Source organism: Metopolophium dirhodum, chromosome 4 (assembly GCF_019925205.1).
Source record: "Metopolophium dirhodum isolate CAU chromosome 4, ASM1992520v1, whole genome shotgun sequence".
NCBI classification, from domain to species: domain Eukaryota; kingdom Metazoa; phylum Arthropoda; class Insecta; order Hemiptera; family Aphididae; genus Metopolophium; species Metopolophium dirhodum.
In genome coordinates this window covers 24,886,536-24,909,820 of record NC_083563.1, presented here as the reverse complement: position 1 = coordinate 24,909,820, position 23,285 = coordinate 24,886,536, and the positions used below count along the sequence as shown (strand labels likewise).

The 23,285-nt window shown below is 29.2% G+C and overlaps 1 protein-coding gene across 1 annotated transcript; it reads right to left on the bottom strand.

The window, feature by feature from the left end:
* Positions 1–235: 235 nt before the first annotated feature.
* LOC132943352 (MFS-type transporter SLC18B1-like) lies at positions 236–17,209 on the bottom strand. Its single transcript, XM_061012316.1, has 12 exons — positions 16,799–17,209; positions 15,110–15,452; positions 13,018–13,113; positions 12,883–12,956; positions 9,328–9,475; positions 9,174–9,242; positions 8,987–9,104; positions 7,831–7,946; positions 7,575–7,765; positions 7,325–7,420; positions 6,706–6,874; positions 236–1,235 (listed from the first exon to the last, which is right to left on the bottom strand). The coding sequence occupies exons 2-12, from the start codon at positions 15,224–15,226 to the stop codon at positions 924–926; spliced, it is 1,506 nt and encodes a 501-aa protein (XP_060868299.1). The 5' UTR covers positions 15,227–15,452; positions 16,799–17,209; the 3' UTR covers positions 236–923.
* Positions 17,210–23,285: the final 6,076 nt, after the last annotated feature.

Genomic DNA, 23,285 nt, shown 5'->3' with positions numbered 1-23,285 from the left:
ATGAATAGACAATTCAAGTACACTATTATCTTGGTGGGTACATTTTTCCAGTTCCTCCCATTTTCCAGTATGATATTATTAAACGGATAAGTTAAAAAAAAATCTTTAAAGACGTCGTTGTTTTTGCTTATTTTTATTTGCCAGTTACATAATATTATTGCTAATTTTGCAAAAATGTATATTAAATATATTCACGACAAATACAAATAAGTTTTTATTAAAAAAAAAAAAAATTGAGATTCAGCAATAGTATATAAACAAATTTTGCTTGATAAGCAATTTGAAATTAATATATATATATTATAATATACCTATTTATACATACAAATAAATACGTCAAGGCTAAAAACTCAAGCCCTGGACTGAAAAAGCTATACGTTATTACAAAAATAAGTTTCTATTAAAAAATATATGTAGGTATATAATATAATATCTAAAATTATGACTTATTATTATTTTTATTATTATTATAAAACCAATAAAAGTATATGAAACGATGAAAAAAAAATGTAAAAAACAAAACAATACTAATAATAATATAAACAACAATGGCACAACGATAACAGTATATTTATGAGACGGTGACTATACCTAAATAATGGGGGGGGGGGGGGGGGGTGGTTTTAGTTGGTCACGCCGAAAAGTCGGTATTTATCTGTAAAGTACGTTGGTGTAAAGTTCTGTAAGATGAGTAAAATACGGCAGTGTGGGGTTGGGGTGAAAACTGGCCTAAACTACTTACACGACTATAATATCGTTATTCGATATTTCAAAAACGAAAAAAAAAACTCAAAAATACGATTAAAAAATAAATAAAATATCATACGTGGACAGATTGTAGAAGCGATTGTAGTAGTGATAACAATAATATATCGTGATATTATATAACAACGTGATAAATCGTGTTAAACGCGTGGCGATGTTCAGCCCAGCAGACCTCTGGTCTCGTCGGCGTAGCTGTTGCCGATGTGACTACCGATGACCAGTTCGCTCTCCTTCCGGTTCCACGTGCCCAACCGATTCTTGTAGCTGCTGCACGCGATTATGCCTTCCATGCCAGGTGGCCGTTCCGGGGGCACCGGGCACGTGAGCGCTGAGGTCATGTGACCGTTGTACCCTCCACCGTTCTCCGTCACAGACTTGACCAGCGGGTCCATCAGGGTGTCCAGACTGTGCACGTCCTTGGCCAGCCTGGGTGGCCGGGAGAAGATCAAGAACAGGGCTACGGCCACACCCTGCGGAGAAGAAGAATTATTAGAAAGAAAAAAAGGAGACATTATTGATAAATCAATTTACATAATATTATTATTTATTTTTACACAAATAAAATAGTTATAGTACGATCGCAGCAAGATTGGTAAATCGGCGTAAAGGAAAAAGGTCTCGGCAGAATGTAACCTAACCATTATTTTCGAAAATTAGATATAGTTTTCTTCCAGACGTTTTTTTTTTTTTTTTTATTGAAATCAAGTCTACTATCTTCTATATTTCATGATTTAAATATACTTTAGCTGGCAGCGACAGCCTCAACTGGTTTATACTGTATTTAATGCTAATAGTGCACCAGCTAATATTCAATAGTCTTGTAACTTTGATTAATAATTAAATTTATCAATTTCATTGTATACAGACTTAAGAAGCCTCGCTAACTGCCATCAATTTTAACTCAAAAGTTAATTTTATATTTTTATCAAATATTGACATGTGCATGCACGTACGAGAGTGGTACCTGCATTGATTTTCACTCACACTAATAATCATTTACAACTAATCACGGGCGGCTAAGACGTGATTAAAAATTGCCTAAATGTTGCCCCTTAAATAAAAGTCGTAGCAAGGCGCCTGCAGCCTTTACCAACAATAGTTTTATAAAAATCAAGTTTTAAATAGTTATTTAAAATAAAAATAACTTATAGATTAGAACAAATAGTCAAATGTTTGTGGTGCACCCATGTATTTGTACATATTAACTGCCGATAGTTAAATTTTGTTTTCTTTCTCACCACCACGTCTTTTTTTGTCAAAAACTACTGTTTCTAATTTCAACGTTACGTGTTGACAATTATCACGATTTTCATTCTGAAAAAATATTCGGACTGTCCATAATATATACAAGGGAAAAATCGAGCCACATTTTTAATTTTTGTAATTTAAATTGCAATAAATATTGTAAAAAATTTAGAATTTCCAACTTAAATATTTAATTAACTAAATACAATTTTTAAAAAGGCGACGATCAATCCCTTGTACATGTTGAGGAAAAAAAGAATATTTTGTCAGAATTCAAATCGTTGGTAATCGTTGCGACGTCTTGTTGGAATTAGAATCGTATGTTGGAGTGAAAAATAAACATTTTTTCATGACCACAATATTACATACTGACATGTGCGTATAAGAGCCTTCCGCACCGCTACAATCGACCCGCGTGGACGCCACACACACTAATAAATAATTATTTAGTACGACTAACACATAGATCTCGGGTAGCGACAACGAGATTAGAAATTGCCTAAATGATTCTCCTGAAATCAATGCTATAGCAAGGCCCCTTAAGTTACAAAGGTGATTCCTCAATAATGGACTCGCATAGAATATCAAATGTTGTACTAGCTGTCGTGTAAAAAACTGTGGATGCCACATTTATACCATAATTATAATAGTAGGTAATGTTACATTCAAAAATTGTTTTTGAAATATTTTGATAAATAAAATGCATATTTTACAATTGTATTGCATATAAACCCTAGCCCTACGAATGTAATATGTAACCAATGTGGCAACCATTTCAATGAACAAAAAGATTTACTAATTATAATAGTAGGTAATTTTACATCCAAAAATTGTTTTTGAAATATTTTGATAAACAAAATGCATATTTTACAATTGTATTGCATATAAACCCTAGCCCTACGAATGTAATATGTAACCAATGTGGCAATGTGGCAACCATTTCAATAAACAAAAAGAATATTAGTTTTTCGTGAGTTGAAAAAAAATGCATGAGTGAGCTATTTTTTAGCTAACCTATTTATAGATATTGAAAAAATGCTAAGACATTCTCCGTGATATATTCTATCATTTAAAAAAAAACTGTATGGCTAGGTATCAGATGAGTGGTTCCTGAGATCATTGGCATCAAAGATTCTCATTTTCATATTTATATATAGAATCAGAAAAGTACTTATTATACTCAGACATTTTTTACAAACTATAAAATGCTAATAGAATTATATTAATTTCGATAGTTGTTTGATGATCATAGCACTCATATAATATTTTAACCCCAATACCATGAGCTACTATTCTAAGAACACAAAGTTCAATAACTCAGAAAACTACTAGTTACTATTTCAAAATTTCCAAAAAAAAATTATCTGCTTTCAATAGAAATAGAAGTTTTTAATTTAAAAAAAAGCAGGTAAGTGGATATCGCTCGGCTGTACAGTAGGTTACAAGTGGGTCGATGTATAATGGATTGTATTAAACTTGAATTCAATGATATAATATCACTGTATAAGAAAAACGATTCTGAGCGGAGACGGTTTGTCAGTCTGGATGTTTTATATTGTTATTATTTATTATAGCATGTAAGTTGAATTAATATTATAAATTTTTTTTTTTTTTATTGATCTCAAAAAAATAACGTCGACAACAAAGGCCATTAGTTACAAATAAGGATTGTTACATTAATTAAATACTAAATAATAAACATTTTTTTTTTTATATATAAGATTGAACAATTTGGTTTGTTTCATAAACTTTATTAAATCAAGGTTTTTTTCTTGATTGGGTCCGAGTGAAGAGTCTAGGTTGTAGGATATCTTATGTGTGGCCCGCTCTTGGTTGAACATTAAACAGTCTGCTATTATATGTTTGACGGTTATTTTTTATAATATTAGAAATTATAATGTCATTATGTTATTATTATATTTTATTCGTTGCTATGGTGATAACTGATAAACAATTAGAATAAACGTTAGAAAAAAAATTCGGTTTTTAGCGGTTTTTCGTAATTTGTTGGTGGTTTTTCCCGTGGCATTAAATAGGTATTGAGAAAATCAAAAAATGATCTCTTTAAAGTACCATATTGATCCATTTTCTAAAAAATAAGATACTATATTATGTTGAAATCGAAGCACTCCATCTGGTATAAATTTTGTATACAAGATAAAAAAAAATAAAATAAAATAAAAAATGATTGTAAAATCACTCCGCTCCGCTCCACTTAGAATCTAAAAATATGTTTAAAAAAAATTGTATAAAACGTTCAAGTATTTGAAAAAGTTGTCTTTGAGTATACTTCAAAATTACAGAAATTAGAATAATATAAATGAATGCAATATTAAAGGACAAAAGGAGATGAGCAAGATTTCAGATGAACCGCACTGTATACACGTTAACTACTCCGTTCTGTAATCATATCGATGTACGCGACTCTCGGACTTTTATTTGATCGTTTCCATTTGAAAAATCGAGATTTATATCGACGTTTGGTGGATGACTGCACTATGCCTTCAAATAGTATCGTCGTGTGACCGTTGTTGTCACTTGTCGTGCGTAAATGAGTACATCAGTGTGAACTGGCTGTCATTATATTATTATTATATATATTATAGTTAGATTATTAAACTTTCTTACGACGCACCATCAATCGAACTACATTAAGCCATGCTGCAGGTGTGGTTTCTCAAGGCAAGGTATTTAATACAAGACGGTTGTACTCTGACAACTATACGTCGAACGATGTTTATTATATCATAAGAAAATGCGTTTATCGCCAAAAGGCCGAAGCCAAGCGCTTTCCGGTGCCTGTTTTTGGTATCCGGATAAGAGAAAAACAATTAATAAACCTATTTATTAGTCTAATGTTGAGAGTGTCTGAGGTTATAACTAATAAGTCATAAAATATACAATTCTTATTGCCGGATCGAAATCGGTAAAAACGGATGCAAATTCCTTGGCCTTGAGTGCAACAAATTAATTTCCTATTTTATTTATCTAAATATTTTATCACAATGCCAGATAATAAAATAATCAGTTATTTTTTTTTTGTATTCGTACAGAAAGTAATAATACCATAATACTAATTGTATGTAAAATATATTGTAATTCGTATTGGTTATTGGTAAGGTTTTTAATATATTATGTCATCAAAAATTTATATAACTTTGTGAAAAAAAAGCCACTTGCTTAAGTCATTTTATTTAGTAGGTACTTACAATATTTTTTTTTATCTCTTAAACAGAATAAACACTCAATTAATTTACTTGGTACCTGGTTTATGGTTATGATAGTCAATCACCAATCACCCAACAGTCTTATAGTAATAATTGTTATAACATTACACATTTGAATAGCCATAAATCCAATAGGTTACTCGCCCTTGGCATAATCTTATCAATATTCATATTTAATTCACAATACACGAGTTTAAAAAAAATCCATTTCAACTTGCAATGTATTAAAATTAATCGACGTTAATGACCGTTTAATAACTTATGATTTCGAATTAATAAATACAACTAAGAAAACTGATAGTGTTTTAAATTTAACTAACAAATCTATTTATAAACAAAAATACATGAATGGCGGTAAGTTTGTAAATAAATGTTATCAAGAGTTAAGAAGTTTTTCAAATATTATCGCTTTTTTTCTTTTGATATATTATCACCAGGTTATTTATTAAGTTAAAAATCTAAAATTTATCAGTATCTATTTGTAATAACATAAATTAACAAATTGAAAAATATTGTAATTTCAAGCAGTTTTTTCACTGATTAATATAATATTACGAGAGGATTTTATCTTTTGATTTATTTTTCGTTATATTGATGAAAGTTTTTAGTTAAAAGTTTGCGTAAACCGTAAACGTCATAAATTTGATCCGCGATAACTGCGTCTTTTGAGATTGTACATATCTACATATTATTTACTAATAAATCATTTATCCTTCATCGTGTTTTTTCATTATCACTCACAGAATCCTAGTTAACAATTATATCCTTAATTTTTAAAAATTAAAATGAATGTTACTCATCTGGATCTTTGATGTAAATCATACATAAATGTAAGACCTGGAATTCCGTTTATTTGTGCATATTTTGACTTATAAGTATGTGACAAAAAAATAATATGGATAACAAAAAATATCTACCATATTTTTTATTATACTTAATACATATCTTATAACCAGTGTTCGGACTTATCTAGATGAATATCTAGATAATTATTTGTTCATCTTTTATCTTATCTAGATAAATAGTTACAAGGTATCTAATGCCAACGTTCATCTTAGATAATTTTTTTACTAATCTAAATAAATTCATCAAGATACATTTTTTATTCATAAAAATCACGAAACTGTACAAACGCATTTTAAATATTTATATAGATTCTCAAACCAAGTATATGGTTTATAAATAATGTAATTATTTTTATTTATATCATTATTGTTATTATGTTTCTAATGCCCAACTAAAATATACCTAAATTTAAAACCCATTTAAAAAAAATTGTATCTTGTTTATCTAGATAAAATAAATACGAGTTAAGTTATCTTTTATATCTATCTAGATACATTTGAGTTCCATTATCTTTATCTTTATCTAGATAAAAAAAATACTTATCTAATCCGAACACTGCTTATAACTTATACATATCATAATAAAAATAACTCACGCTAAATATTTTTATTTTTTTACTCACCACAACAGCAGATAAGACGATAACAAATAAAGTAGCTGCGCCGAATCCTACTATATCGTACAGCACACCAGCAATGGAAGGACCGATGAAAGCTCCGAGTGCAAAAGTGGAAGTCCAAAGTCCCGATATCAGACCGTAAGTTTCAAGGTTATTGGCAAACCCGTGTTGACTGGAAAATCATCCACATTGTAATTTTTACAACACAAAAACAAAATAAAACAATCAACAGGAATCATTTTAACTCATTCAATAAGATATGAGTACTGAATTTAATGCTGGTTAATTTAATAATGTATTATATATCAGTGTTGATTATTAAAACACCCAAAAACTGTCAGTATAGGTACCTATTCAGCAAAATGTCTTATATATGTTTCCAAGTGTCGGTGTAAGACATTTTTGGATCAAAAAATTCTATAAAATTGGAAATAATTGTTTTAAATCCCTCTCTCTCGCTGTTTTGGCGAACTTTTATTTACATTCGATGCATATACAAATATAAAGTTAAATGAGCATGTAAATCAATTATTTTTTATGTCCCATTTAGTTTAAAAGTAATGGATGACTAATGAGATGTTTTTACGATTACCGAGAAAAAAAAATCTCAGCAAACACTTACATGGCGGTCCGCAGAGCGTCGGTGAATGATGCAACAAGTTGTGCGCCAATTCCCATTCCGTGCATCACCAGACCTAGTATGGTGACGGAAAATTTTCTGGAAATTTTTGCAAACACAGTAAACGTTAATTATTTTTAAAGCTCAATAGTATTATAACATCAATTATTATAACTCAATATCTGGCACAAACATTTTTTTTCTTTTTCAAAAATCACTCTCACATTACGGTGAACACCCACTGTACACTTACGTCGGTCCTTCGATGAACGGTACCGGGCCGATAAGACTGAATCCGATCATGAGTATGATGCACCCCAGCAACGTAACGACCTTGGCGGGCACCACTTTGTCACATAGCCAACCCCACCAGGGTGCCGTCAATGCATAAGTTCCACCGTTTATGACGAACATCAGCCCCAAGACCATTGGAGACAAATTGAACTAAAAAAAAAAAACAAAATAAAACAGAAATAACAGCGATGTAATATTGTGACAGCGGTTCATACTTGTCTGAGATGTGGTTCCAAGGTGGCCGACAAGAACCCAATGCTCATAGACGTCACGATAATACTAGCGGCCGCTAACATTATACCAGGAATTTTCAATACTTTCAACAGACTAGCTGTAAAATGCGTGTATAGTTCAGTCTTTAAAACATATTTTAATCAAATTTCCATCTTAAAAACAAAATTACAATATTCTACCCAATCGCCCAAATATTGTGGCGAAGATTTTGTATATTAGAAACATTTAAAATATAAATGTCAAAATACAATATAAATCTTATTCAATTGACGAGTAAATAATTTCAAAAAAACAATATTCCTAAAACATTAAATAATAATATAATGTTACGTCATAATATAATTTATAATTAATTTAAATATTATTTAATATAACATAATCAACTCATATAGTTGCAGTACATGGATGTCTCTTTTAGTTATTTGTCATGTTTTGTCAAAATTGTTATTCTAATAAATATTATTCACACTATTTCTGACCACGTTTATCACACAAAATATTTAGGAATGATTATTTGTTTCTTGGCCGCGCAGACGTGTAGGTACACATGTTTTGAAAGAGCGTTCGTCATAAAATGTTTTTCTTAACAAAATATATCTAGGTTTTTAAATATTTAGTTGCAATTTATGTTATCATCTGCGTAATGCATAACAAACATAGACCTTTTATTAATAAACCGGCCCTCTTCATGTTTTCACCGTGCCAAGATAGGTGGCACTTTTCGGTTACTAAGATATTTGATACGGTACAATTTATATATTATATATTAAACGGGCTAAATTACTGATCCGTGTCGTCACGTGACTTCAATGTTTTGGTATAGGATGGGCCAGTCTATGAGTATTTAAAAAAAGGTTAATGATAATAAACCAACATTTTTTTTGGTTTCCGTACCTATGATAACATTTTCTAACACATTTGACTATTTAAGAATAGTCAGTTCTAAAATGAATATGAATATTTATAAACATTCTTTAAGTGTTAGTCTTAGAATTGTTATTCTTTAAATCTAAGAAAACAAATGTGTTTCTTAAATTAGTACTATATATAACTTGATATTATACTAAACATTTTATAAAGTTTAATTGAGATTTAAACGTTATATAACGATAATAATATTCTTAAAAGAAAAATTACCATCACTAGTAACGTCATTTCTACGATTCGGGTGGTCGGGTAATACAAACGCAGTCATGACAGCCGAAAGGAATAGCGTAGAACCCAAAACTAAAAATGGAGTTACAAAGCCTCCGACCTGAGAAAACAAATTTGTTAGTATGAGATTTATTGTAATTTTATAATATCATAAACATTATATTCTAACTTGATACAAAGCTCCGCCAACGGTTGGTCCAACAATCAGCCCAAGTCCGAAAAATGTCTCAAGAGAAGCCTAAAATTGTTACATTTATACATTACACATAATATTATACACATATTCAAATCTATAAAATTAATTTATATATTTTGTTTCTTACAAATGTTGTGGCCACGTTGTCCGGAAACTCCATAGCAATGATGGCAAAACTGGCTGTCAAAAATGCTGCATTTCCCATCGCTTCAACGATACGTATGACGAATGATAATATGATGAATGGGTAATGACCTTCCACCCTGTCCAAAAATCTGGTACCAAACAGTAAAAAATAAGCCCCGATTTTAATGAATCCATTAGCTTTTACGTCATCAAATTCAGAGTATTGATTTAATGACACAAATCATTAATCGAATAATATGCACAGACAGTGAACTAAGCTTTTATAAAATAAAATATAAAATTATGTTTTATGCTATTGTGTCTTATTAATTGAACATATATTATTAACAATAATAATTATTAAATATTAATACATTTAATAGTCATTAATAGCTTAAACATTTATTTTGTATCTTATATTTTCGGCTCTCGTATAAATATAGCTACTTTAAAGTTTAAAACGTTCGTTTAAATGATCTTAATACTAAAAATCAAATGTGTGGAATCTTAGTTTTAACAAGCTCTGTTTACGTTTTAAATTTTAAAAAACAGTCGATCTGCTATATTATAGGACGTAACCATGTAGGTGTAGATTATTTGTATTTTTAGTCATTGTCTGATATGATGAGTTTGAATAATTCGATGATAAATCATTGTTTTTACACGCAATACAGTTATTGTGCTCGAAGGCAGACCGACAAGTTAGCCTATAATTTTGAGCAACAATTAATCTCTTTTTAAATGGGAGTACGATAATTAGGCCCCTACTTAACTATTTTTATGTACTTCCTTATACTTATTGAGGAATAATTATTTTTGACTTAATATTAATATAATAATTATTACAATTTTTAATTTGTATGTATGATATTTTATTTATTTTAATTTAGTTTAATAATTTATTGTATGGCTTTGTTGAATCAATAAATATGTGACTTATATTAAACCGAAATTATTTAAGTTATAAACGATAAATTATTTTAATTAAGTTATAAATATATGGCCCAATTTTCGGTACCCATTTAAACATTTTATAATTTTTTTTAGGCCTATTAACCGGGTAATAAAATATAAAAAAATTGTATACGAAGCAGGTAGATAAAATGTGGCACAATTGCCGACCGCCATAATTTTATAATGCTAATAATACGGCAAGTTGAACTAATTTTTGCCAAAAACAAATCGCTTAATATTAATAATATTATATTATTGTATTATTTCATATATTAATACTAATAGCTGTTATTTATTTACTTGTAAGTCAATTCTAACGTACCCTAGAACAATGTGAATAGCTTCGTGGTATATATAGCATACAATTAATTAAAATTGTTTACTAAAAAACGATGACTGTATTATTTTCAATATTTTTTAATCGATCTTAGAACAACATATATTATAAGGGACTTTGTATTCAATTTTCAATTATTGTTACTTCAAACAAAATGTTATTACATAAATAAATAAATAAAAAAAAAATTTATAAATATCTATAAATATCTTAAGTCGAAATATTTTTAATGAGATACCTACCTATATGTATAGAAAATGTTTGTATAAATATTTGGTAAATAATTCAAGTCTTTAAAATTATTCAACTTTGAATTACAACAAAACAATTTGGACAATAATTGGTTTTGCTTAATTTTTTTTGTTTTTCTTGATTTTTTTTAAAATAAGTTAGGTGACATTGTAGGTTCTACAATAACTATTATTAAGATTAAATTTTCAACGAACCACCATCTAAGTTGATAATTAAAGCATTTATATTGGTACCTATTAAAGGTGATGAAAGCAATATAAATAATTGATTTATAATCGCTATTTCTAAATATAATAATTGATAACAATATGATAAAAAAGTTAATATAATGGGAGTTGTGAACGGAATTGTACGCATAGATGATAGTCATTATTATCTATAATTGTATGTGGTAATATAGTACAAAATTATACAATTACGAGTATATACAGTTGTAAAAATGAAATGATAAAATCTTAAGTTAAAGTTGAAAGGAGCAGAGATGTAATGCTCAAAACTTTCAAAACTTTTCAAGTGAAACTTTCATGAAAATTGAAAAGTTTCAAAGGCTGTTGAAATGAAAAGTTTTGAAACTTTTCATTGCCTGCCAAAAGCAAGATGAATATATTATTATTAAAGTATTAATTTTATTTTAATAAATAAATCAATAACAGCTAATCAATCATTATTATATCAATTGGTAAGGTGATGAGATGTAAAGAATAATAAACAATTTTAATTTTGGAATAGGTATACAATCAAATTAAATGTCTAAAAAAGCAAAATAAAAAGTTTCAATTTCTTTTTTTTTTAAAAGTTTCATCGGGCCAGTAAAAATATCACATTTCACATTTTCAAATGGGGCCCAATACGTGTATGGTGTCCCGAGGCCCTGGTATCCTTAATCCGGGTTTGGATGAAAGACTCAAAATGTATTTTAAGACACATAAATATAAAACTAAATGTCTAAATACTAATAGATTCGTCGCTTCACTCAAAATCATACTATTCAATATAATTGAGAAAACAATAAAATGTTTTTGTGTCTCAAAAATCAACTGAATTTAGACCATAGCCATCAACACCAAAATATTTGAAATAATTAAATGATGTTTTAAAAAAAATGGCTAATGAAAATTCAGATTCTATCATTCTAACATGTAACAACAATAAAATTAAAAAATTGTTAATAAATTGTTTAGTTTATAAAATGTACCTACAATTGTTTTTTTCATATATAAGAATCTGAATTTTCATCAGCCGATTTCTTTATAACATAATTTAAATATTTCAAATCATTTGGTGTTGGTGGCTGAGGCCCTAAAGTCAGTTGATTTTTGAGGCACCTCCCCCCTCCCCACCGAGATGGTCTACGAATTAACTGATTTTTCTATCGTATTCAACAGGCTCGATTCTATTAGCTATACAAATTTCAAGAAAGTTAAAATAGTTATGGTCAAACCGTCAGTAGTTCCTAGACTATATACACAATGAACATTTTATACTATTTATAGATACCACGAACCTGTTTACACCGTTCTACATCGGTATTGACTTTATAATTTAGGTAATAACAATAATATATTATATGATAAAATGTTATAACAATAAATGCGATATTTTTAGCAAAATTCGGTTCTACCTACCATATAACTATTTTTATAATAAATAAATTATAAAATGACCTTAAAAATAGAGGCTGATACACACATACAACATCTTATCGAGGTATTATTGGTATATATCAAATTATTGGTATATGGCAACTGGCGGCCCACGTACCATTTTTCACTGGCCCGTGCTACATTTCAATTTAGCTTATAAAAATATAAAATGTTAATATTTCTATATATTTTATTTTATTATATTTATAAAATTATTAAAATCGATATAACATTTGGTTTTTTTTATTTTTTCTATGTTCTCTGGCCCACTACATTTCCGCACATTCAAAATTGGCCCTCTAGTAGCTTTGAGATGCCCATCCCTGGTATATATTATATTTATTATAGCTGACTGTAATTTTTTTCTTACCCAAATAAAATTGCACATACTCCTGTTGTGAATATTCCTCCATTGAACAGATATTTGGGTCCAATCCTATTTAGCTAAAACGTTTACAATTTTTTTTAAAAAAATCTGCAATATTCAAAACTTTATTTAACTTACATGTTTTCCATAAACAGGACTGATTAAAAATACGACCAGTTCAAAAATACCGAATACCAAACCATATTCGGTTGCAGTGGCTCCTTTCTTTTCAGCCTATAGTTAATATAAAATTGAACAAATTTTTCATAAATATATAATATTATTGTTATATGTATTGATCAATTTAATTTTAATATTTTTAAAGAAGTTTTAATTAAAACATTAGCCGTCCCGAATTAGGAATTTCTATGTAACTTAAAAAATATATTTTACTGTAACAAAATACGTGCACTTAAAAATATATATGAACTTAATACATAATATTATAATATAGTGTTTAATGTTTATACATATTATTAAATTGTATATGCGTTATGCATATAAATTATATTTACGTTAGTGCAGTCTTGTATGTTTTTATGTAAACATGACTTTTAAGTTTTACGGAATTAAATAGTCTTTCACTTTTCTTATGCTATGAATGCTATCGTTCTTATGCTATCGTTTAAATACATTTAATGATTATTAGACATTTTAGACTACATTATTATCTGATTATCATATTAACCAATGCGGAATGAGTAAATATAATACCTATCAATTAAAAATTTTAGAAATCAAAAATCAATTAACCACGCACAACTGTAATCGTAAATACTGTTTCCAAATTAGACGCATAGACTTCTGTATTATTTACAAACAAAATACTAAATAATGTCGAGGTTACCAGTAATCGAAAAAACCGACGTGTAATGAAAACTTTGGACTTGAGAGTAGCATTGTATAATAATGTAGGCTTTATATTTAGGTCGAGATTGTAAATCGGAACAGTCTTTGCATATGCGCGTTTTTATTTATATTTTATCCGTTTATTTGTAGGACAATGTCTACGTGACCTACCTATTATATATTAATAATAATAATAATATATAATATTATATATTAATATAATATATAATATCACGCGAAGGAGTGCCGGCCAATGTCTTTGAGCGACTATGACCAAGAGCTTATCAAAATATGAAACAAATCTTGACACACCTATAAAAAAATGTGGCCAAAAATAGGACAGACAAGTGAAACAGAGATTAACAATATAATATTAAGTTGCAGTGGTTGTATACGTATATAATATATTGTTATATACATATTAAATATATCTCAATTTTGTGCACTAGCAGGTACATGATGTGGCCCACGTATGAGAATTTCAACGGTTTTATATCAGATAACTCAGTAACTTAACCTAACTATTATAGAATATAGAATATGGTGCACACATTTTGAGTGTATTCAATCATAGGAGATTTAAATTTGTATTTTCTTTATTTTAATTAATACCGATTACGAAAAACTATACATTTTGAAAAAGCGGTATATATATAATTAATGCCCCCCTCCCACCAACACTGTCAACACCACACATACCCGCGCTACGACTGCAGTGTGAAGGGTTGAAGAACATGTTATTATGTTCAACATTATAATATGTGGTCTTCGCGGCTATAGCCAATTGGCTCCCATTTAATAAAACGGTCAATTCCCAATGCTCCAGTTTTTGACGAGGACAAAAAATCCTAAATTTATTTTTTTAACATTATATGCAAAGTAAATTATACAAATTGACGTTATATAACAATCCTTAGGTATTATTAATCATAAATTGAAAACGTTTTTTTTTTTTATCTTATATTATAGTAAAGAATTTTTGTGGTCGAATACCGGAGCCGTTTGGGAATATTTACGCATTCGTGAAACCTTTTTAGTCGGGAGCGTTTGGGTTGCAGTGGTCCTTGCATTTTTCGGATAAAACGGATCCGGCAACGACACGCGGATGGCGTTACAGAAGTCTGCGATAGGTACTGAAAACGATTCTTTACCTAGCTTTTAGGATTTAAATGTTTTTTTTCTTTAAATCAATCTGTATCGATCGCGGAAAACTATGAATAAATTACCTGCGATTTTGAAAACTAGGCACTTAAAATTATAAATACAATCGACATAATATCATATAACAACCAATAATGCCCCGCCCCCCGACCACCAACACCGCACATGCCCAGGGTTGACGTACATAATGTTTGTTTTACATTAAATTCAGTCCTCTTACCTCTTGCGGATAGAACGGAGCCTGCAGCGATACGCAGATGGCGTTACAAAAGTCGGCGATACTGAAAACGATTAACGTCAACCACTGTCGTTTGCTGAAATTTGATATGCGTAGCATATTAAACGCGGACGGTCCACCACCACGTAGATGCGCTGATGATGATGCTGCTGCTGCACTGCCGAAACCGACAGAGCTTTTGTCGTCGTCGTAGTCGACACGATAAGATATGACCGTCGATCACAGTCGTTGATCGCAGGGTTCGAGAGTGCAGACTAGGAGACAGATTTTCATTCGGTTCCTGTGCGTGTGATTCGTGTCACATGATTGTTGTTGGACCTCGGATCTGTACAATACAATAATATTATTAAGGTATAAACACAATAATATATGTATAATCAATACAAGAACAAAACGTTTAATCTTTAATGAAATAAAACGAATTTCCCAGAATAAAACTACCTCGACAGTGATAAATAATTTAACACATCGAAGTGTAAAATAAACATCTATATGTGTAATACAAATATCGATATATTTATAAAAAAAAATTATAAAACCGTTGACGGTGTCGATGCCTTGGCGGGCCGACGTATCAATATGTAAATACACTAAAATACCGCAATTATTGTGTAATGTTTAGGTATATCATGTACATTACGGATTTATGGTATTATTATTATAATCAGTGAATCAGTCGGTCAGATGAAAAGTGACGATCGGCGGACGTGGCACGTAGATATTGCAGCGAAAAATAACCGTTCGGAACTCGTTGGGGAAAAAACCCTTCGTAGACGAAAAATAAAAAGAAGAAAATACTGAGTTTCCGATATTTTTGTATGTGGCGCGTAATCTTACCACACACAATATATTTGAAAATAATTATTGTGCATCCATAATCAGTGACCCGAGTAGCACGCAGATGACCCACCGAACGCTCGTGCGTATTCTAGCCCGATTAGTGCACGTCATATTATTATGCACGTTATCATCGTCACTATTGATTGAATTATATATTATTGTTCAGACTTAAAAATATTGATATTTGTTTGATTTTTCCCCCGCAAAATCTTTTCATTCATCCGTTGATAACACCGTATAATGTACGCGTAAACGTATATTATAATACCTACTTACACAATGGCGTGACTGTATGTATATTGCTCATTTTAGGGGATGACGGGTTCGAATGTGCAGCTCGCACGGGCCTCGTGTATACTGCATTCGGATTCACTGCAGTTGTCGGTGGTGTTATTACTATTATTATTAATACGCCCGGGCGAAACGATAATATTTGACGGTTCCCGGGGAGATAAGCTAAGAAATCGTATAAACGAATAACGACGTATCGAAAAGCTAAATACATATATATATATCATACGTGATAAGACGTAGGTACGCGCGACAACTGCACACGAGTATACCCACCGATCACCGACAATGATTAACGACATGAGTGCGATCGAATCACACTCGACAAGCACGAGGCCGTCAAAATAACGTATAATATTATTATAATCGGCATAGTGATAGGTACATCGTTGGGCTCTTCGCGTGCGTTCGAAATGTTTATAAGACGTGGCCGATCAGACGGCAATTTTATAGTTTCGTCGGGGGTTATGCCCGCTGTTGCAGTGTGTCAAACGTGAATTTTAAAATAAAAAAGGTAACGTAAATATTGTTTAGACTTACTTATATCTGGCAAAATCGATATTCGTGTGAACCGCATGCGGTGGTGGCGATAAATCCGACGTGTGACAGCGATGCGTATAGGACCAGCTATATGAAAAAATATGTTAGAAAGGTTTTTTGAAATTCACTCCTGGACGAGTGGTGACGCAGACAGACGGATAGGTAGGTGTAGCGCGACGTTAACAATTATTATAATGACCACAGGTAAAATGAACAATAATAATATATAGTGTCGCGAACGTGACGGACCAACGTGCGATCACTTTTTGTGTCAATGATCAACGTGCACCGTGTTATTGCCGTTTAATAAATAAAATATTATTATTATAATAATAAATTATACCGAACAAATACACGGGGCACACAACCAGACCAGAGGTGAATCCGCGTGTACGTATAATAATATTAATGTTATATCGCCGAGTCTGTTATCTGCTCACGCTGCAGGGGTAGCCAAGGTGGGGGTATTGGATTCGTTGTTGAATGTGTACCTACCTGCCTCCTATATAATATACCAATAATGCGTACGTTTTCATAATTATCATTGTATTTTATTATTATATGTGACCAAAGTTCGATGTAGACCTATAGGAGTGTACCTATATATATAACTATGTCTTGCGCATATTATCACCTATTAGATAATGCGGTGCACACCGTTAGTGTACAACTAAATGAGTATAGGTAGATATCGAGTATCACTATTTGTCGGAGGAAGGAAGGGGTACGAGTTTATGGGAAATTATAAATGTTTTTTCCAGCAAAAATATTTACCATTTTTAATAAGGTAATAATTCTAAGTACTTTTCTTTGGACAATATTCACGAGGGAAAATGTTCAATCATTTTTTTAGAAGCGCTTAACCCTCTCGAGTTTACCCCACCCGTTTTTTACCGGTACATTCGCACCTAATTATTATAACGTACAAACCCTAGAGAAACTGACATCATTTTTCGTGTAGATATTATACAAAAGAAACTAAAAATAGCCTACAGAATTATGTGAATATGAGGTCTTATCGCCCAAAGGCCATCGCGTCGTATTCGATATCATATGATAGGATAGTGTTATAGGATTTCAGATGATACAAATCTTGGTATTTTAATGTCGAACGGATATTATGTGGATGTATAATATAATAATATAATAGGTTAGGTTAGGTAGTATATTGGTAACCTAGCCGTATATATTATTATTTATTATATAATAGTCTCTTGGAGAATTGCTGATATAATGAAGGTTTTTTTACGAATTCTAGATAGGATATTAATTTAACAAACACAAAAGTATACAGGTATTTTTTTTTCTAGAATGCCCCCTTTTTGGATTATCCAAGTAAACTATTTAGATATTTATAACTGTAATGTCATTGTTTGGATAAAAAATGTGAAAAGATGAATATACTTTTACTCTAGCAGTAAATTCGTATTATAGTAAGTTATAAACTATAATATGATATTGACTATTGTTATACTTTTACGTGATAATGTCAGTTACAAAACTAACTAATTTTTCTAGCTTTAAGATAATTTACCATAATGTTTTTCTTATGCTTATTTTTTAACCAAGCTTAATGGGTCAAAACGATTTTATTATAGGTATATGAAAGAGGAATAAGCTACTGAAATAATGTTACGCAGTAAGACAATATTATTGTATACAGTATTTTTAATATTTTTCAACTGCTATTGGAAAAATATATCAGGAGCCTTGCATTAAATTTTCACGCTTTTTTACCCAACAAATAAAGTTTTATTGACATCCATAGAAAAAAAGACTAATAAAATTGGAAACTGAAAATGTTCCTAATTAATTCAAAAAAAGTCAAAATATTTTCAAAATTGTATGGTATATAGCAAATGAAAATAAAAACATTCAGTAAAATTTTCATGTATCTACATTTTTCGTTTTTGAATAACAATAAAATAACAAAACCGCTACATGAGATATCAATATTGTAAAAATATGAACTCAAACGCTCGTAAAAATTTAATTTGACTATCCTATAGACATTTTTTTTTTTTTATAAAGTTAGATAATCTTATAAGGAATCTTGTATTATATTTTAAAATCTTAGATTTAAAAAGAAAAATTTTTATGAATTCTTAACTCAAAATAATTTGGTAATTTTCGTGATTTTTCCATATTTTGTCAATTTTTGAAGTTTAAATGCTTATAAAAAAAAAACTGTGACTAAGAATTTTTAATATTTTTCAAATATCATTGTAACAATATAGTAGGAGCCTTGTATTAAATTTTCAAACTTTTTTACCCTACAAATAAAGTTTTATTGACATCCATAGAAAATAAGTCTAATAAAATTGGAAACTGAAAATGTTCCTAATTAGATCAAAACAAATCAAAATATTTTGAAAATTTTATCGTGCATAGAAAATGCTAATATAAATGACCAGTGAAAATGTCATGTGTATACGTTCATTTGTTTTAGAATTACACCAAAAACCAAAATCGATTTTGTGGAAAATTCCCGTTTTTCCTTAATTTTTATGTCGTTTTTCCCGGCGCTTTTGAAAACTATTGGAAATTTTAAATTTTGACCTCCTCAATGCACCAACGATTTTCACTTTTCCATCGAACAAGATACCGAAGTTGAAAATCCAATCATTATTTCAACTACTTATCATGTACACAGACACAAAAAAAATTAAAAAATTAAAAAAAAACACACATTATTGTAAAATCAATACATTCATCGTTTCACTTAGAATCTAAAAAGGGTATACAGCTGAGCTTGAATTCTTTTTCCGATTAAGTATTATACAATTTTAATTTTTTTACTTTATATAATATTATAAGGTTTCAAAATAAGCTCGAAAAATATGATCCAAATAAAAATAATATTAGTAAAATATGAACTCACCCGATTCTTTGACTAATTTACTTCTCTTAAAAAAAAGATAATAAATCACTACAACGCGTTAGCATTTTAAATTGTGTGATATTATGATATTGCGGCAGATGGAAATCATTAAACTTGCTTGTTTCACAATTTTCAAATAATTAGTCCATGTGATAATAATGATGATTACATAACATAAATCAAATATTATAAATTATTGATAACAATTTCATTGAATAGGAAAATCAACGATGTGCTATATTTTAAGTTTTACGCAGTTTTTATTGTATAGGGCCAATATTCAATAGTATGCAGTACAAATGTACAAAATATTATGTTCTATGCGTGATATAATATGGTACCTATAACGGTAACTGGTAACTTAGTACATTACAAAATACATTTGGGCATTTGACTGATGTAAAATATTATTAATCATAATTTGAACAAATATTTCCTATTTCGAACAAAAAAAAAAAATGTACATGATATAGTTTGTAATTGAAAATTGTTTTAAATAATTTATCAATAGCCATAATGTAGTATCGATAGCCACAATTTATAAGTAGTAGATAATATATCATTCGCATGTTATTCAGAGACACAAGTTACGTATGAATATTATAATTTTGACATAATATAATAGTTGTAAACAGTATAACATTTTGATCTTGTTCTCTTATCAGCTTAATACTAATATATCTACACTATTTCAATAGATTTATACGGATTGTTTTAATATTATTAATCACAGAAAAGGTTGTTACGTTTTAATTATAATACGTTGACTTTAATACTTTATTATTCTAAGTTATTTCCATAGTCATCACTCATCGTGACTCATCAGGTAACTTTTTTGCACTAATAATTCAAAATAACTAATGTGGAAGTACCCCGCTGGGAGGCCCTCGTATTAAAATATCTAACGACTTTTTCGTGTTTTCTAACATTTTACATTAATTATGATTAAAGTTAATTTACATAAAAGATTGTTTAAATACGAGTATAAAAAGAAGAATAAATCATAATTCACAAGGGGTCAATATAAAAAAAATCATTTTTTTCTGGGTTATACATTGAAAAGCGGCTCTTTAATGCTGTGTTATGCATGATAACATTGATTCATGTTGATACGCTTTTTCTACAGTTCCATAATAGTGCATTCATACATGCAATGCACTTTGTGATATCGTAAAGTTACAAATGGGTTTATTATATTTTTATTAACAGTACCTATACGATTTAATTCATCGCATACCATGTTACCATTATTACCATTATTACCATCCAATAGGTCACGTTCAACAGTAATTAATTTATCAACATGCCTTACAGTTATCTATATTTTATACGGATTTTGAATACACCGTTTATTAAAATTAATGAATAGTTTATTTAAATAAAATTAATAAAGTTGAGCCTATAAATTTACATTACTCGGAATCAGTTTATAAACAATATTATAAACGATCTAATCATTCGTTAAACATATGGAAAAATGATTTATTTTAATTTGAAAAAAATGAAAGTTAATACATATTAGGATTTAGATTAAACGTATTCAAATATGATTTATTTTAGTTATTAATCTTAATCCATAATAAAAAAAAAATGTCTGTAAAATATTTTTTGTTTAGTTCACTTTCAGTCGCTCTTTTAATTAATCGATGTTTTATAATATGCTTATCTATCTTAAATGTTTTAACTATGTATTATAATGTTTTTAAACTTGAATGTAAATAGTAAAAATTGTTCAGGCGTGAAATGCATTTCATTGCTTCAGAAATGTTGAAATAAAAATTCGAGATGCTTGCTGAAAAGTTACGATTCACAAGAAACATAATATTTGAGTTGGTTATGGATTATGTACCTACGTATAATTAAAATGAATAAGGTAACATAAATATTTTTTTCTTATACTACTTCAGATTTATAATATTGCACGCATATATATTTGCAGAGTTCTCTGCAAATTATAAAAACAGCATCGAGCGAGATAGATACAATATTAATTTATACATAAATATTTCCAACTAATTTTAAAAATCTAAAGACCTGCTCCCAACCGATAACAGTGTTTGGTATAGAACTATAGACCACTGTTGAAATATTACCTGGGTAAATAGTTTTGGTTGTAAATTTCGTAGGCAAAGTATTGAAATCAGTAATAGTTATATCTACTATTACCGGTGGCTAAAATTAACATTATGTCAAAATGTTAACATATTTTACAATAATATTGTTTACTACGTGTACAGGCATAACATTGTATTCCTCTTAATTATTTTAATCGTTCAATAAATCGTAAAAAACGTGCTTGTTGTATAATAATATTTACACCTGTACACTGTATAGTATACATAGCCTATACAAACTGTAGGTTTAGACTTTAGTGAACCGCGCATCTATATATTACAAAGATTAGATATATTATTTAGAAAAAAAAAACTAACATGGAAATAGTTTCCTCAAAAACAACTTCAATGTATACATGGAATAATATTTAAATAGTTTATTTATTTAGAGAAGATTATTATGTGACTGGAGGTAAATAATGATTATCGCTGTATGTACTGTGAATTATATAATTACCTGGTGTCCTGAAATAGCGGACCCAAACTAACTATCACACACTGTTGAACAACAACTAAATGAAATATGTAATTGTATTAAATAATACAATATTCAAGAAGATTATATTGTTAAAATATTTCTACATTTTAGAAATAGATAAAATATACTACTTATAATTTATAAATACATGATACCGTTGTTCTTGTTTTCATTTATTTAACGATTAAAGTATTAACAACAAGAAAACCGCGTTTTGTTGGGCTTAGCTTATTATTTGTAAATGATAAGTAATGAACACCATAAATACTCTGAAAAAATTCGTCAAATCTATAGGTTACAATGTAAGCGTAGGACAGGTACAAATTGTAAACTGAGAATATAACAGCAAAATTGACTGAAAATCGATATATTATGTATTGTATTTATAATTATGTGCATGTACATGTCTATATATTAAACATATTACATAATATATAATATACAAAACATATAAACATAAAACATTAATCATCATAATATAATTATAGCTGGGTGAAATGTTTTCTTTCTCTCCAAATAACTAATCTGTATAATAATTGTGTGTATATTATGAATTTTATGAATATGAGTATAATATTATTATATAAAAGATACAACACTAAAAAGTTTATAATTGTGCACCTTAATTAAGCTAGGTATTCTCTTATTCAAGTAAAAATCAGGTTTTTTTTTAAATTTTACAATACCAATATGCATTATCAGTAAACAATTTAAAGAATAGTTGTTCGTGTAAAATGCTCATATTATATACTGTGTACTAATGTACTATAATCTCTCATAGGTACTGATAATACGCTACGACTGATTTTATAAACATAAATTAGAATAAATGAATATGATTCAATTATTCTTGAATCGTTCTAATTATATAAAATTGTGTGGTTGTTTACTTAACTTTAACCTTAGCTCGCATATTATAATATAATATGCTGTATACTCACAATAAACTTATCAACTAATAACTAAGATGTAAATAACTCTATGTGAAAAGCATAGTTAATGTGTATAAGAAAC

What these genes read in the sequence shown, in the direction of transcription:
- LOC132943352 (XM_061012316.1), bottom strand. Translation starts at nt 15,226, where the DNA reads ATGCTACGCATATCAAATTTCAGCAAACGACAGTGGTTGACGTTAATC. An exon ending in GTATGTGCAATTTTATTTGG is followed by an intron (nt 9,476 to 12,882) that starts GTAAGAAAAAAA and finishes GTTTGGTACCAG; the next exon opens with ATTTTTGGACAGGGTGGAAG. An exon ending in GACGCTCTGCGGACCGCCAT is followed by an intron (nt 6,875 to 7,324) that starts GTAAGTGTTTGC and finishes ATGATTTTCCAG; the next exon opens with TCAACACGGGTTTGCCAATA.